The following is a 16,824-nucleotide window of genomic DNA, read 5'->3' on the forward strand; positions in this document are numbered from 1 at the left end:
AGAGCGGTGTGGTCTCAAATAGCCACAGCCTCACATTTGCACAGGCATCCCATTGGTGCTCCCCTTTTTCGTTCTTCCCATTATAGCCCAGCCCAGAGAGTATACACACACCTTCCTAAGTATAAATATATCAATATAAATATATGAGAGAGAAATCTGCATTCAGTAGGTGCGTCCCGAATTGCGTACTTCTGCACTACTATTCTATGATGCTTTGTAGTGTAAATAGTGAGAGTAGTGCGTTCACACTGAAAATTCCAAAAGAAAAAGTGCACTTAAATAACCGAAAAAATGAAGTGTGGAATGTTGGACACTTCATGCATTCAACTGTCATAGCTTTAATTATGTTGCGAAGGGGGAGGGGCTATCATACTCAATGATAAAATAACCTTGTAAAATTCATACACTACATGGTTGAGTACATAGTGCATAAGTACATAGTGTATAAGTGCATAGTGTGTCATTTGGGATGCGGTTAGTGATTTTGGACACTGAAGTCACACATATTCAGGGCCCTATGATTTCCGTGATGCGGAATCACGGAATCCAGTCATAAAAACGGAATTTGTCAAATTTTGAATTAATTAATCAAAAGTAGACCATTACACTTAAATCAAATCATGATATGGACTAGTATCTGTATATATTAAGCTGCAAAAAGACTATTTAAATATGAATCCTGTATGTTCTGTGTGTCTCTGTGAGTGAATGGCGCAGACGCGCGGTTTAGTTTACTACACACACACTGAACCGCGCATGATGCTCGCGGTGATTTCAGCGCCTCCACCGTCTCTCTAAATGAGGACATAATTACATGAACAACATCTCCAGAACTGCTCTGAGAGTCACTTCCTGAGCATTTTACCGTTTCATTTAAAACTAGCCTCATATCATACATACACAGAAATGTAAATTTAGAATTTGGTAGAATTTGGTAACAATAAAACATATGGTGGCAAAAAATAAAACGGGGCCCTAAACATGTAATTTTTGTTAAACTTTTAATAAAGTGATATGAAATTATGCAAGTTTCATGATTTTAATTAGTTAGCTATGTTAACTAGTTAGCTTAGTTAACATGCTTTTGATTAATAAAATTCAATTTAACCATTAAAAAGGAGCCCAGAAAAACGGAAACGGGAAAAAAACTGAATCCAGAAAAAATAAAACTGAATCCAGAAAAAATCAAATGGATTCATAGGGCCCTACACATAAAAAAAAAATCATCATAATATTTTATTTGAAATCATTACACAGATAACAGCAGACTGTTTAAAATGTTAAGATTTTAATTTATTATATATAATTATTATATTATATATTATACTGAAATAGAATACAGTAATTTTAAATTAAAATAATATTTCACAACAGTATTTTTGATCAAATAAATGCAGCCTTGGTGAGAATAATGGACTTATTTCAAAAACATTAGAAAATCAAAACCAAACCCAAACGTTTGAGCGGTAGTGCATTTTACAATAATTTATAACTACATAAAAAATGATTTAAATATATATATATAATGACAGACATTTTTAGTGTGACTTGTTTGGGTCACTATTGTCAAAGAAAAATTCTAGGACAAAGAAAGGACTATGTAAAACAATCAAAATAATGCAAACACACCTACAAATCACAATCTATAGACAGTTTTAAGCCTGAAAACCTGTTCTACCTGTTCTTAACTAGAAAAAGAGGGCCACATCTAGTTTGTAATTGCCTTGTTATACAGCTAACACCTCTCCAAGAAGATAATAAAGATACATTGACAGGGTTCACAGCATGAAATGTAATGACTCTCAATTACCACAGGTCTGCTCTTAATGGGGGATTGTGGTTGCGTTGTTTACTCACCGTGATTAGCCAGCAGCTGATGTACTTATACAGGTTTATTTTCACCCACACTAGCATGTACACACACTTGTACCAGAATGGATGTGCCTGAATCACAGATTAAAACAAAGGATGAGATGAAATTAAGCACTTCCGATGAATTATAAAAGGTCAAGTCTTATTTCATTTTGAACACGATTTTGCCTTACAAAACCATTCCAAAAATAATATGTTTTCAATTTAATTTACATCCAAGGGCCGAATTCACAAAAATCTTAAGAATGAAGTTAAGACATTTCATAAGATACATTCCAAGAAGTCCATAAGAATGTTCCTAAGTGCAAATTTGGATGAATTCTTAAACTTCTCAAATATTTACTTTATTTCTTAAGAAGACAATAACAGGCTTTGGTGTTTATCTGAATGTAGGGTGATTATTGCCGAAAACTCTGCCTGAAGATTACCTTTATAATCATAAGCGTCTGACTCGATGGGAGTTCAGCACTCAGTGTTGCGTTTTTCTAATTCACCATGTATTTTGAATTGTTACTTTTAAACAGCTCATCTCTAGAGTGAGTGGTCTGTTGCATTCTTTTCATTTTGCTGTTTCTAGAGTGAATGTGTCCTTTATCTGTGTGTGTGTGTGTGTGTGTGTGTGTCTGTGAGCTGCTACGGTGAACGTGTCCTGTGTGTGGGCACTCTCATTTGTGCTGAATGATGATGTTGAAAGTTACGTTGTAATTTTAAAATTAAATGGGTCATTGAATGCAAAATTCACTTTTACAAGTTGTTTGAACATAAATGTGTGTTGGCAGTGTGTGTACACATCCACCCAATAATGATAAAAATCCACCCAGTGATTTATTTTTTTTAAATCCCCAATAATAATGATCACTTTCTCAGATCAGGCTGTTCTGAGATTCTTGGCAGAGTGATATAGTTCTGCACAGGCCCCTCCCACAATCGTTGATTGACACTGCCGTTTTAGCATAGCCCCGCCCTGAGTGAGATGTCATCAGTCCACCATTGTTTCGACGCCGGAGCAGGGGTATAGACAAGATTGTCTCCCAAGCGATTGAGGTGTTCTGTTGTTGGATGTAATAATGAACATAGCAGTCGTCATTTACTCCCGCTGAAGACGCAGTGGATTACGTTTGTTTCCTAAGGGAATACGCCCCCGATCTGCCTAAATGCGTCTATGTTTGCATGAATCATTCGTGATCCAGTTTCACCTACAGAAGAAGTGAGTACAAGGTTTTTAATAAATCTTTGCAAATCGCCTTTCCTAATAATGTGCTAGTTAGCAAGTTCCGCAGCAAAATGCGGCTAAAGTTACCAGTCTCATGAGAACGGCTCGTGACCCCACGGAAGAGAGGGGAGGGGTGAGCAGAGCTCATTAGCATTTAAAGGGACATGCACTGAAACGGGTCTCTGTGAACAGAGCTGATTTTGACAAGGTAAGAAGGGTGTTGTTTTACACTACCATTGAGAAATTTTAACCAAAGTATGTTATAGACTTTTCATTAAGACCCTAAAGAATCATATCAACTTGTGCAAAATGGGCATCCGATGACTCCTTTAAAACTATTTTACTGATTTGCAAATTCAGCAAAGAGTTGCGTCACACATAATCATGACCAATAATTGTTACACATCCCTAGTTGTAATATGTAGCTAGTGTTTACTTACAACAATTAATTGGAATCAAGCCAATTAATTAAAAATCATATTTTTGGGGATTGAAGATAAATTGGCAGTTATCCACTTTAAGATGTTATTTAAATTTTTTTTTAAGACGATTCTTTTCAAGAATTAAAAACTTAAGAAATTGTTTAAAAACAATTTTTGGGAAAGTTATTCTCTTAAGTAAGGAAATAAGAAGCAAATGGCAAATAGCAGTAATGTTGCATGAATCCGGCACCTGATCAGTAAGCAAATTATTTCTGTGAGAGTCTGTAAAAAGGGGTTCAAATAACGACAATGAATAAGGATTTCAAAGACTTTTCAGAGTTGTTTGACACTCAGAATAACGAATGATTAAATTAGCAATTAAATATAATGATCTCCTTGCAAGGGACCCACTTCTTAAGATATAAAGACAACTACATTACATTATATATTTAGCATGAAGACACAATTATGTCTGAGAGAAATAATGTGATATTACTGTATACAGGCAATGTGTTCAAAATGTAATTCAAATTTTGAAATATTTGATAAAAAAATCAAGCAATTAAAAAATAATTAAATGATATTCTCATTGTACAAATGTAAAAATAAATTATTAAATATTTTTTGGAAGACATTTACATTGTTTTAAATTCACAGCATTGGTTTTCTACCGAGTATTATAGCAGTGTTAAATCAATAAATGTTTTTAGGTTTAGTTTACAGTCTCACTGCCTGAATGATTGCTGAAATGTATTAAGTGACATTTGATAAGCTAAACAGATTAAATTAATACAACTGAGTGTCGGTGAACACCTGTAACAATGACTCATTTTCAACATTTTTCACTCTTTGTGTGAGCTCATTTTAATTCCCTCCTCCACAGCAGTCAAAATGCAGTTATTTGACTTGCAGCAACTGTTTTCGATTTTCAAGAATAAATAGATACCAAGACTGTAACTGACAGACTTAGAGCGCTCTCATTCAGACTGGGAGTTTGTGTGACATCAGGACAACACTGAAAAGATCCCAGAACAAAAACAAGTGACAGCTCACGAGATTCAGGTACAAGGCTGTTGATTTTGTGACTCTGTGTATTCACTTACCTCAAACTCATCTGTTAAGAAGTAGCTATCTGAGTAGTGTCGCCCACCTATCGCAAAGACTGATAGGGTGATCAAACCTAAACCGAATCGCTTCATTGCTGGAACCACACTGCAAGAGCAGGAAACATTTGTTGGATTAAATTAATTAACAGAGGACTATAATAATGGTAATAACTATTTATAATGGGCCTTAACGGTACTGGTTAAGTTGATGTCAAAACAGTGTTGCCTAAACCTTGTTCACACTAACAATAATTTGCATTTGTGACCAAACATATAATTCATTTTCAATTTCCAACAACAGCGACAATTGGAGTCATGATATGTGTGCGCCGGCAATTCAACAAAGTTGAGAAAAGCTTAACTTTATGTAAATATCAGAGACGCTATTTGGTGACTAACAATGGGAGCAAAGACTGTTATTTTTCTGCATAATGTTATTGTGAGTTTTACTCTCCTCTGTATTTCTCTCTGCTCGCATACAGGGATATAATAAAAAAACGATGTCTGAAAAAGCATGTCAAAAAGTGTCTGCATTTTGATTGACTTTTCATGCATTGATAATCATTTATTTTCCTCATGATATGATGCATTATGCACTGCTGCAATTCATATACAAACAACAAAATACAGAATGTTCATTTTCAGCAGAAAGAAAACTAATGTCTTTTCAAGATGAAATGATATCTTATTAATATGAGAAATGCATCCCATTTGTAATTAGATTTTCTAACTCTAGGGCCAGTTTTGCAGCCAGACAATAACATCAGAGCATCCAGTGCCTATATGAATGTCTATAGATTAATGGATAAAGATAAAAAAAGATTATGCATGTTGCAAGAGCACTAAGAGTTACTAAGACTTGTTCATTATCACGGTGCCCTTGAGCAAGTAAAAGTCACAAGACAGGAACTGTCCTGGTAATGGACAAATGAATCCTGCAAATCACTTCGGATGAAAAGTGTCCACTAAATGCTAATAAACAACTGTTTACAGGAGGTAAAATCATTGGTTTGACAGAATCTGGTTGAGCTGGAATTGTTAGAGTGTGCAATTTTGTGCACTCACCTATTGGGTGGTTGTCCAGGAACATCGGACATCTCTCGAGACACCAGATGCTGGTAGTTTTGCAGTGTAAACTGAGGCCCTACCAGGAAGCCTCCATAGAAGTATGAGAAACCAAAAACCTCCAACAAAGACGGTGTAGAGTTGAGAGAAGACTTCTTCTGGTCTGCACTCAGCTGAGACTGTTAGATAAAGAAAATGAGTCAATGAGTTAAAAGAGAGGGGCTGAGAAATTAGAAGATAACAGATATACACTACCATTTAAAAGTTTGGGGTTGGTAAGATTTTTTTTGTTTTGTTTTTGAAAGAAGTTTCTTATGCTCACTAAGGCAACATCCATTTCTATCAAAACACAGTAAAAACTGTTCAAGGTCCAGAAAGGTGGACATCGTTAAAATAGTCCATGTGACATCAGTGGTTCAACAGTAATATTACGAAGCTACAAGAATACTTTTTGAGCACAAAGAAAACAAAAAATAACGACAATTTCTTCTCTTATGTGTCAGTCTTCAACACGTGTTCACGAGAGTATCATGACTGATGAACCACTGATGTCACGTGGACTATTTTAACGATGTCCTTACTACCTTTCTGGGCCTTGAATGTGTCAGTTGCATTGCTGTCTATGCAGGGTCAGAAAGCTCTCGAATTTCATCAAAAATATCTTAATTTGTGTTCTGAAGATGAACGAAGCAGTAGTGTAAAAAAACGTTTGTTCAGCAGTGTAATTCAGACAGTTTGTTCTCCAGAACTACTTACGCAAAAATGTGGGATTCATTACAGGCAAAATGCTCTTCCATTCAGGCTTTTTTTTTTGCACTTTATCAACATGCAGTAAGTGATATCATGTGTCTCCTTTGACCAGATGTGACACTACCATCTGCCGGATTACCTGTGATGGATGTTAATACTAGGTGTAAACAGGGTTTATTATCGGTCATCCAGTAATCTTTACGCCCTCAATAAAACATTGCTTTAAGTTGAGTAAGAAACAACTTTCTAGGGTGGCTACAGTAATTGACACAGAGGAAGAGATCAACAGAGATATAACCGCTTACACACCATCACATGAAGAAGCCAACTGTGTCGAGCCACAGCTACTATTAATATTTACACAGAGGTGTTTAATCTGAGCCACAGATGAGTTGACTGCAGTACAGAACTAACAGATGACAATTAAATCTTGGGGAACTTTCACTACACTTCACCTTGCCAGGCATCATTACACTTATCCATAATGGTCATTTAGCAGAATGGCTGCTACACAACTGAAGAAGATACTTTGTGGTTCCCCATCAGTTCCTTGTGCTCAAATCATGCATAAAAATGCAAAGATTGATGCAGGAAGAGGAAAAGGAGTAAGATATTGATAGGAAGACGACGGGTGAACAAACACAGCAAAGGAAGACAAAAATGGTGGAAGTTAACAGCAGCTCATAAAGTCACACTCACTTGTTCTTTTCCACCGTCATAATAATCAAGTGCTAAACCTGCAATGAGAAAATGAAATCATCATCAGTGCTGGCATAACATGAGCTCTACCACTGACAGAGACAATCAGTTGTTAAGAAAAAACCAAAGGTGATGCTGATCACATATTAGTGATAATACATGTTTTAAATAATGGAAAATTACAATATGTTAGTGACAAAAAAACTGAAAATAAAGAATAATAACAATGGTAATTACAAGAGCACACTAACAGAAAGCACAAAAAGCAATAGTAAAATAGTAAAAAAGTAATATATTTAAAATACATGAATAAATACTAAATATAGTTAAAATCTATTAACATTTACTGACATATCGCTCAATAAAAATTATAATTAAACTTTATTTGGAGTACTACTTGTGCACAATGCACACTATTAAGTCTAAAATGTGTTGACCACTGATGAAGATTTGTGATCTTTGAATAATATCAGTCTTTAAATGCAAAATATTTCAATTGTACCTTAAGTATACTTGCAATAGTTTCACTGTAGCACAATCGAATATACATCAGTATATCTTTAGTAGCACTACTTCCACACAATTAAAGTGCATTAAGTCCAAAATTAGTTGTTAGAATTTAGCAGACTTTAAGTATACCAGTTTAGTATACTAAAAGTACAATTGCAGGGTATTTTTATTAAGTACATAAATATGTAAATGCATTTGTAGTATACTTAGCATGAAATAAATGTATTTCAAATACATTTTAGCATATTTATCTTTCACTAGGGTTATCTGCCAATATATTTTTTATTTATTGTATGGGTGGATATTTATTTTGTATGTTAATTTTTTCCTCTATTTTACATTTCCTTTCAGTTATCTACCATTATTGTACCAAAGTATGTTGTGTTTGTAACCATATGTCGATTCACCTTCAGAGCCTTGTGATAAATAGTTAAAAAGAATAAATTTGTAAATATATAAATTCTGAGGAGTTACAGATGAGGAAGATTAAAAGCAGGTATCATACCGATGAGTTTGAGCGTGAGCACACAGTGAGGCATGGTCCATTTGATATCATACTCCTCTGTAGCTGTGTAGTAATAACCCATCAACAGATATATCTGCCACACAAAAAACACCCTCAGGATCTGTCGAGATTGACTTTACTGTTTTAATGTCTGGGGTCAAAGCGACCCAAAAGATATACATGTTAACTTTTATAATTAAGCTCTTATTTTCCCTTCACATTCTTTTACGTTGTTCTGACCTAATCAAAACTCAGTTGGCACATATTTTTAAATCTTTACCACAATAGACATGCACTTTTCAGAAATGTGACTGCTAGACATTCTTTAACGTTAATGCTGTTTCCGCTTGGGTCAATTCGACCTTAGCAAAAACACTCTACAATAAAAAATACAATTACAAAAACCAAAAAAGTAAACTATACAAAAATACACCAGTCAGAAAATATCAGCGTGTGAATTTAATCATGTTTCATACGAGGCTCTGTGTGACCCAGACATAAAATAGCCTATAACATTTTTCATGGAGGATGGCTGTAAGATAAGTCTTCATAAGAGTAAGAAAAGTCATGAAGTATTAGTCTGATACTTCAATGTTAAATATGTTTATATAAATGATCCAATAGGGTACTGATAAACAGTGTTGGGCAAGTTACGCTGAAAATGTAATCAAATTACTGATTACTGATTGCTCCTTTTAAAAGTAATCACGTTACTTTTCGGATTACTTCATTTCAAAAGTAATTAGTTACATAGGTTACTTTTTTTCCCATGAAATTTATGAAATCCCTGCATACACGCTCCTGATACATATTTGTTATTAAAGCATTAACATTCACAGAACACTGTTATTTTTAGCTAAAGCAAGCGGCTGCTGCGTGCATGGCAGAATGCAAGCAAAGACGCTGCATTTATAATCTCTAAAAGATATCTGTTCATCGCAAGCTCACAGATCTCTGCTATAACACAATAAATATATGCATAATGAATCTTTCATAATGTCTACAATTCGTGTGTTATAATGAGAGGATTCGTGAGCACGCAAATTTCAGCACTGCATTGCTCAACGCTGCAATTCTATTTTGCTGGAGTCCTGTGAATCATTTTATTATCCCGCATCCCGCACACACACACACGAGTCTCTGCACTCGCCTATCAAGTCTTGTCCCGCGCCGCACTCTGTTGCGTCGGGTCTCGCGGAAGCAGATCTCTAATCCACTGGCGCTTGACTGGACAGTGCCTGTGCTACATTCTTTTTAAAATCTCTAGATTATAAAACACTGCATTCTGTCAGCAATGTAACGCGGCAGTAACGTATAGAGACCTCGGCTTGTAACTATACTCTAATTACTATTTTGAAAATTATAACGCGCTAAATTACTCCGTTACTAAAGAAGTAATCAAATTACAGTAACGCGTTTCCAAGTAATGCATTACTGCCCAACATTGCTAATCGACCATCCTAGCCCAACAATTCCAGGTAAGTTCATTTAATTCATCAAGTTCATTTCCTAGATGTAAAACCATAAAAAGTTTTTTTTGCTAGTTTTAAAAGTGAACTAGCCATCTGGAAAAGATGTAGTTTAAGAGCTGTGGTTTGGCATCTATAGGTTTTGTGTAATGTGATCATCGTAGATTATTGTGTGTAAAATTGCAAAAATATAATTCATTCATGCCTGACGGCGATTTAAACCTAATTCACTTCAATAAAGATAACTATACATGCTATTCTTGTCATGAGCATCAAGGTGTGGGGGCGCTGCGGTGCCAATTCCACTCATGTTTAGTACATGTTAACTCAAAGATTCGTAGAAAAAATATAAACATTGAACTCTGGTCGATTCTGTGTTAAGGTAAGGCATGTTATTCGCAATTATGTGTTGTGGCTGGGTTGTTATAGGTCTGCGTGACTCTCGATGTCTTAGGCCTAATTGAACGGAGGAGTTATGGTATTCTTCTGTAGCCTGACGACGAGTAACTTTAACCGTTTTTTATGTGAACTCAAAGACAGCCTGATGCTTTGTTTCTAGACTATTTGTGGGTGGGTGGCTGTTTGTTGTTTCACCTATCAATTCGTGTCGATAAATTATAATAGGGTAAATCCTGTATAGTGATTTATCCTGTATAGCGCTTGCATAAAGCAAGTAGTGCATACACTTGTAGCTGTTATGTATCTTTGTAAGTAATTGTAAGCCCTCTTGAGGCACGCGCACGAACCCCAACCCCCCCCATAAAAAAAACAAGTGGGCTCCCCCAAAGTCCACGGTATAGTTCGAACATACTCCAATTACTATTTTGTAAATTATAACGCGTTAAATTACTCCGTTACTTAAAAAAGTAATCAAATTACAGTAACGCGTTACTAAGTAATGCGTTACTGCCCAACACTGCTGATAAGCTTGCAACATTTCATGCATGAGATCATGCCAAGAGTGCAGGAACAGATATAGAGATGTGTGTGTATGTGTGTGTGTGTGTGTGTGGTCTCACCATCTGAAAGATAAAGCTACTCAAAACGCATGTGACTGTCCTTCCCATCAGCCTCAGCAACAAGAACTGAATGACTATGCATAATAAGGAGTGATAGACCTGAGACCCTGAGAGAAGGACATAGAGATGGTGTTATTGTGCTACCTGACCATAAGATAACAATATAACACTTTATCAACATTATGAAGAATCAAAATGGAACAGAATACTTCATCCAAAATGAGAGTTCTGTTAACAGTTACTCAACCTCATGTCATTTCAAACCAGTATGATTTTTTTCTTCTGTGGAACACAAAAGGAGATTTATTTATTAAATGAGTGAGGACCTTTTTGAAGGTCTCTCAGTTTTCCATATATGAAATTGAAAGAGTACATACGTCAAACTCCAAAGTACTAAAAACACGATTAAAAGTATAATAAAAGTGATATTTTCTATGTCTATGAAAGTGCACTATTCTACATTTTCTGAAACCATGAGTTTTCCGCAAGATACAGACTAAAATTTTACATTTATTCACTGACAAATCAAATATGGCAACTTTGACATTAATGAGATTTGCTCATGAGACACGTGAGAATCAATGGTGTTTGATGTAATATTTTCAAAGACTTTATGACTTTTTTAAACATTGTAGAGCAATGAAAATTTGAGGGGGAAGATTATCGCAAAATTAACAAAATTTTTGGCAATTTCATCGCACAAACATGAGATCATGAAATCGCCATGCAGTCCTCAACTCCGACTGAAATATAGTGCACAAGCTGTATGGACTACATTCATGATACTTATTTATTTGACATTTTGAAGCCTGTGAGACCCAGTTTTCCATTCACATTCATTATATGGAAGAAAAGTAAAACGTCGCTTGGACATTCTTCAAAAAAAATCTTCTTTTGCGTTCTTCTGAAGAAAGATCTTATGAGTTTGTAACAACATGACTGTAAGTGAATGACGTTGAGAAAGAGAACACTGTCATTTTTGTCTGAACTATCCACTCAAAGAAATGATGTAAAGAGAGAATTCTTTTAAACAAGTGAGAGAGAAAACACAAAGTGAACTATCTCAGATAAAGACAAAGAAAGACAGACCTGCTGTTAGATCCGAATGCAGCACAAAGAAATCAAATACACAGAATACAAGCACAAGTAAATTTTCACATTTCCCAACACAACACTCATTGGTTTTCATTAGCTTGCTTTTCAACCTGCCACTCATATTCTCATTAACTACATTCTGACCACCAGGGGTTATCGCCATGGCAACAAAACCTCATGGCTCTCTGTCACAATCTTCTTTATGTCAAAGCCACAGTAACCAGGAAATCATTACCACAGACTGCAGAGCAGTTAGTCAGGAAACCCTTCATTTTCCCTCCATTATTCTCAAGGACACTAAAGAGTCAATAACTTTACACAGTAGAACTCTACCTTCAGTATTCAAACAAGTGACAAATTATTCAAGAGGAAATCTGACAGGGGCCAAAGCCACTTCATCATCTGACATCTAACAAGACTTTTACATTGCTACAAAAATATTTCTGTTTCAAATAAAATGCTGTTCTTTTGAACATTACATTCATTCAAAAATCCTGAAAAAAAATGTATCAGTTTCCACAAAAAAAAAAAAAAAGAACAAGCAGCTAACGGTTTTCAACAATTCAGCATATTGGAATGATTTTACACTGAATTGTAATAATATTTCACAATATTACTGTGTTTGTTTGATCAAATAAATGCAGCCTTGATGAATATAAGACTTCTTTCAAAAACATAACAAAAAACCTTAAAAACCCTTTTAAACGGTAGTAATATAGTATTTTATGAATTTTAGAGCAACCGTTTTCAAATTAGGAAACTGAGAAAGAACATTTAAAAATATCTGCTTAAGATCGTATCTTTGACAAAATCAACCGCATAAGGGGGGGGGGCGTCTGAAACAGAACTATAATATTACATAACAATCTTAATCTTCCCGTTTAAAACTCCTATTCAGTAAGAAGAATGTTTTGAACTTTTGCACAAATTTACAGATTGTATTTGAGAAGATGACTGACGAGAAAAAAAGAACCAGCTTTGATGTTGTTCAGTTTTGAGAATGCTCAAGGCTTGTGTGTCTTATTAGATAAGAATCGAATGTGTGTGAACAGAGCAAGTTCAGGATTAGGGAAACTAGGGGAGCTGAACTGCAGTAAAAACGCTCCAGTCTAAATATGGACCAACAGCCGCTAACTGCGGGGCCGCTGAGTGCTAGTCGACGAGCCCAGCCATAGATCATAAGACTGACATCAGTGTAATCATGACCAGTAGTGTGTTACTAAAAAAAGGCTAGCAGGTCTAACTTAAACATGTTACAGTTGTGAGGACACTAGTTATCAGTTCTTTCAGTTCTTCACTCTTTCCCTGCTTCCTTCTCTCTCTCACCAAAATTAAACGTGGCCAGTGCCAGCCCGGAGAATGTGTGGAAGAGATGAACAACTGTTGCAGATTGATGAAAGAAAAACCACCGGTACACCAGTGCAAAGGGATAACCTACAGGGAAAACAGAGAGAAACAGATTAGGCACATGACATGATGTGATGCAACTGTAGACAAATGCTCCCTGCACCCTAACAGTCAAATCAACACGCATTATGACACATAACAATTGTCTTCTGAGGGTGTGACACACCAGAGAAAGCTTTGACAGAGCATTTGACAGATTGGAATGTAACATCTGTTTTGAGGGTGTGGCCAGTTAAAAGTCAAGCAAGAATATAAAGATAGGATTTCTGAAAGCACAACTGAAAAGTAAAGAATTAAGGATGTGCCAGTATTAAAATTATGAATGACGGCAAGTTGATCATTATTCTTATGTTATTGTGACCATTAAGTGACCGATATTAAGATTCTATAATATTTTGTCTGAAAATGACAAACAATACAAGAATGCTAGAAATACAAGTAATACGGTTTAATACAACAGGTAAAGTTAGGCATCACAATATTATAATGTACAGTATGATAAAAGGAATATTCCCGTTATTTATGTAAAGAATACATTTAACAAACATTAGCTTTTATTTTTTACATTTTGAGGTTTAATTTAGTCATTTTGTGTTTTTCTTATTTTTAATATTTCTATTTAGCTTTAATTTATTTTATTTCAGTTTTAGTTTTAGTAATTGTGCAGCACTTCAATCAACTTATTTTATTTCAATTAGTTGCCAAGTCAACATTTTAAATTTTATTTTTTTAGTTTTTTTAAAAGGTTTTTAATAGTTGTAGTTTTATTCAACAATAACAACTCTGCTTTAAGCTTGCATTAGTTGGTAATCTAAATGGAAAAATATATTGTGCATCCCTGGTAAAGGTTAAAATATTTGAAACTTTGGGTGTTCATTTTTTTTTTCTTATATGTGTATCATGCTATTCTCATTTTTCAGTGTTCTCTGATGCCTTTTAACTGTAGGAAGTCTTCATTCTCTGACACATAGTTCTGCATTTCAGTTTTGCCATACATGAATGAATAAATATTAAAACAATTCTGGATTTCATTCAGTACAGTTTTACAATAAAAATGGACTCAAAGGCATCAAGCAAAAAAAGCCCTGGAAAATCAGCATAAGTTTAGTAGGCATCATTCTGATGCTAGATCCATACTGTTAAAACTTCATTGACACTTTACACATTACAGACACATTAAACACGCAGTAAAGAAACAGTCTTTGCACTGAAATCATGCAAATGGTCAAACAAGCGTCTATGCCCAGGTTTAGCTGCCCCATATGTCATTCATCTGGTTCAAGTGGTTAAACAGTCCACTGCAATGCACCTGACCAAAGTACAGATCACCCTGCTATCTGTTCTCACACCCCTGTTCTTATCAACCTGTATAACCTGATAGCTCGAAACCCAACTTCAGTTGCATTGAACGGTTACAACTAACTGTTGGTCAAACAACTACAATTCAGTAGCAAAATAAAAAGACAGCTGTCAGACGAAGCTCTAACGAGACTGGAACTACTTTTAGTCCGAACATTCATGGCAGTTGTGTGCAGTTAACCATGAAATCTCGCCTGGCAGGTAGGTCACCCAATTCTGACTGAAGTCGGTGTGAATGGAGAGAGTTGTTGTTGGTAGCGTGTTTTTAGTGCTGCTGGGAGCATGGTGGGAAGCTGTGTGAGTTGAGCACACTTCTAGTACAACTACATAACTGTCCGCGTTTTTAATGACTCCTAACGACACTTATTACAAACCCGCAGCAGAGTCTAAATTACCTCGTTCACTTACCTAATAAGACTGACAGAATCAATCGAACCGCCGGTTCAGGTGAACCTAAATATTCGGCTAATTTCTCCATGAAGGGAGCCGCCATCTTTAGTGTGGGCGGAAGTAGCTGCGGTTGGGTTTCCATGAGTGTGTGGAGCTCGTGAGATCTCCACGCGCTCTTTAACTCCGTCCAGTTACTCCTCCTCTCGCCACCTCTCACACCATTCACAATGAACCTTTAACGTTCAGCTTGCGCAAACGCCTTGCTCAATATTTGTGCCATTTCAGTTCAAAGAACCTAAATGACCCGCGAAATGGGGATGAAATAGTTAATTCAGAATAATGGAAACGTTATTAATCAGTGAGTTTAGGTTTGGATAAAAACACACACAAACACACACACACACACACACACAGACAGAGCAAATGTTACGAATGATATGCATATAATAAACTGAAGAGTGTCATGATATAAATATAAAGCAGCGTCACAATACTCCCCTCTAGTGTTTGTTAAAGCAAACGGGACTCGTACAATTTGGTTGCACTGATCCGGTTGCTTATGCTCTGTATGCTAGGAATTGTTTGTTTCGTTTCCAGCTCAAAGTTCTGCATTTCTCAAAATTGTTTTATTTTTATTTCAACCTCTAAAGCAGCTGAAAATAAGGAATGCCTTCAAGCTCTCTAAATTATTATATATTGATTAACCCCCATTCATGTTTGCTGTAATTTACCTCCATATGTCTCAGTATTTATTATTTGTATATTAAACTATGCACATAAAACTTAAGACTCTATAAATCTAACTAGATTGAACTAATCTACAACAACAATGCTCTCATTATTTTCAAGTATATACATCACCGATTTCGAATCCTATTGCCAACAATTCATAGCTTATTTTCAGACAGAAAACGTGGGTTTCTTTTTAAAAGAAACCTTCTGGACAAATACTAAAAGAGCACATTTCTAAATTAATGAGCACTATGAATCGTACTCTCTACTTTCGACAGGCATATCGATCACGGTGACTACATAATTGGAGTCAAAACAAGTTATAAAGAAATCAGAAGACCAATTTAAATTGAAATAATTGTTCCATTTATAACTATTCGTGAAATTCATGCAACATTCTTTTTTAAATACCTTTAAAAAATTATGGAAAACATCTTTATATAGTTGACATTTGCGAAAAGCATCATTGACCAAAGACCATCTTTGCCACTGAAGACATGTCACCCTCCATCGGCCCCTGTTAAATATGGTAGATTTGTTTTTGCTATTTCACTTGGGTGTTTCAAAAGTAATAGATGAATAGAAATAATAGAATTGCAATTATGAAACAAAAAAATATTTTTAAATATTCAGAGTTGCCCACACACCGTTAATATGCGCCAGTCAATGTGAATGTGATTCTCTTTCATTTCTGTACGCACCACAGTATATTACAGAAAGCAGAGGAATATATATATATTACCACATTTCAACATTTTACAAATACAACCAGGAGTTACATCATGATAAACATATAATAAATAAATAAATACAATTAAAAGATAGAAATAACCATAAAAAGTTAAAGACACTAACATTTTTACAAATATTGACATACAGCTTTCTTTTCAAATTTAATATTGTTTTTGTACATTTATGTTACATTTTATTTACATTACACAGTTTAGATATTAGAAGTAGCAAAATGCCATAAATGAAAAAAATAAACATTTTCAAAACAGTTCACATTATGTGTTCTTTAAAGGGGTCATATGACGTTGCTAAAAATAACATTTTTTTGTGTATTTGGTGTAATGAAATGTGTTTATGGGGTTTAAGGTTCAAAAAACACATTATTTTCCACATACTGTACATTATTGTTTCTCCGCTATGCCCTGCCTTTCTGAAACGCGTCGATTTTTACAAAGCTCATCGGTCTGAAAAGCAAGGTG

At 35.2% G+C, this 16,824-nt stretch overlaps 1 protein-coding gene across 1 annotated transcript in view; it reads right to left on the reverse strand.

Moving 5' to 3' along the window:
• LOC107700199 (lysophospholipid acyltransferase 5-like) overlaps positions 1-15,062 on the reverse strand; it is a 20,305-nt gene extending 5,243 nt beyond the window's left edge. Inside the window, exons 1-9 of the mRNA XM_016501774.1 lie at positions 14,900-15,062; positions 13,052-13,159; positions 10,631-10,737; positions 8,143-8,236; positions 7,128-7,165; positions 5,679-5,857; positions 4,611-4,719; positions 1,858-1,944; positions 30-115 (exon numbers count right to left, since the gene is read on the reverse strand). Of these exons, the coding sequence (XP_016357260.1) occupies positions 30-115; positions 1,858-1,944; positions 4,611-4,719; positions 5,679-5,857; positions 7,128-7,165; positions 8,143-8,236; positions 10,631-10,737; positions 13,052-13,159; positions 14,900-15,023 (932 nt within the window). The 5' untranslated portion in view covers positions 15,024-15,062. The remainder of the gene's footprint in view (positions 1-29; positions 116-1,857; positions 1,945-4,610; positions 4,720-5,678; positions 5,858-7,127; positions 7,166-8,142; positions 8,237-10,630; positions 10,738-13,051; positions 13,160-14,899) is intronic.
• Between the last annotated feature and the right edge of the window lie 1,762 nt (positions 15,063-16,824).

Source organism: Sinocyclocheilus anshuiensis, unplaced genomic scaffold, assembly GCF_001515605.1.
Source record: "Sinocyclocheilus anshuiensis isolate Anshui unplaced genomic scaffold, SAMN03320099.WGS_v1.1 scaffold955, whole genome shotgun sequence".
Lineage (NCBI taxonomy): Eukaryota > Metazoa > Chordata > Actinopteri > Cypriniformes > Cyprinidae > Sinocyclocheilus > Sinocyclocheilus anshuiensis.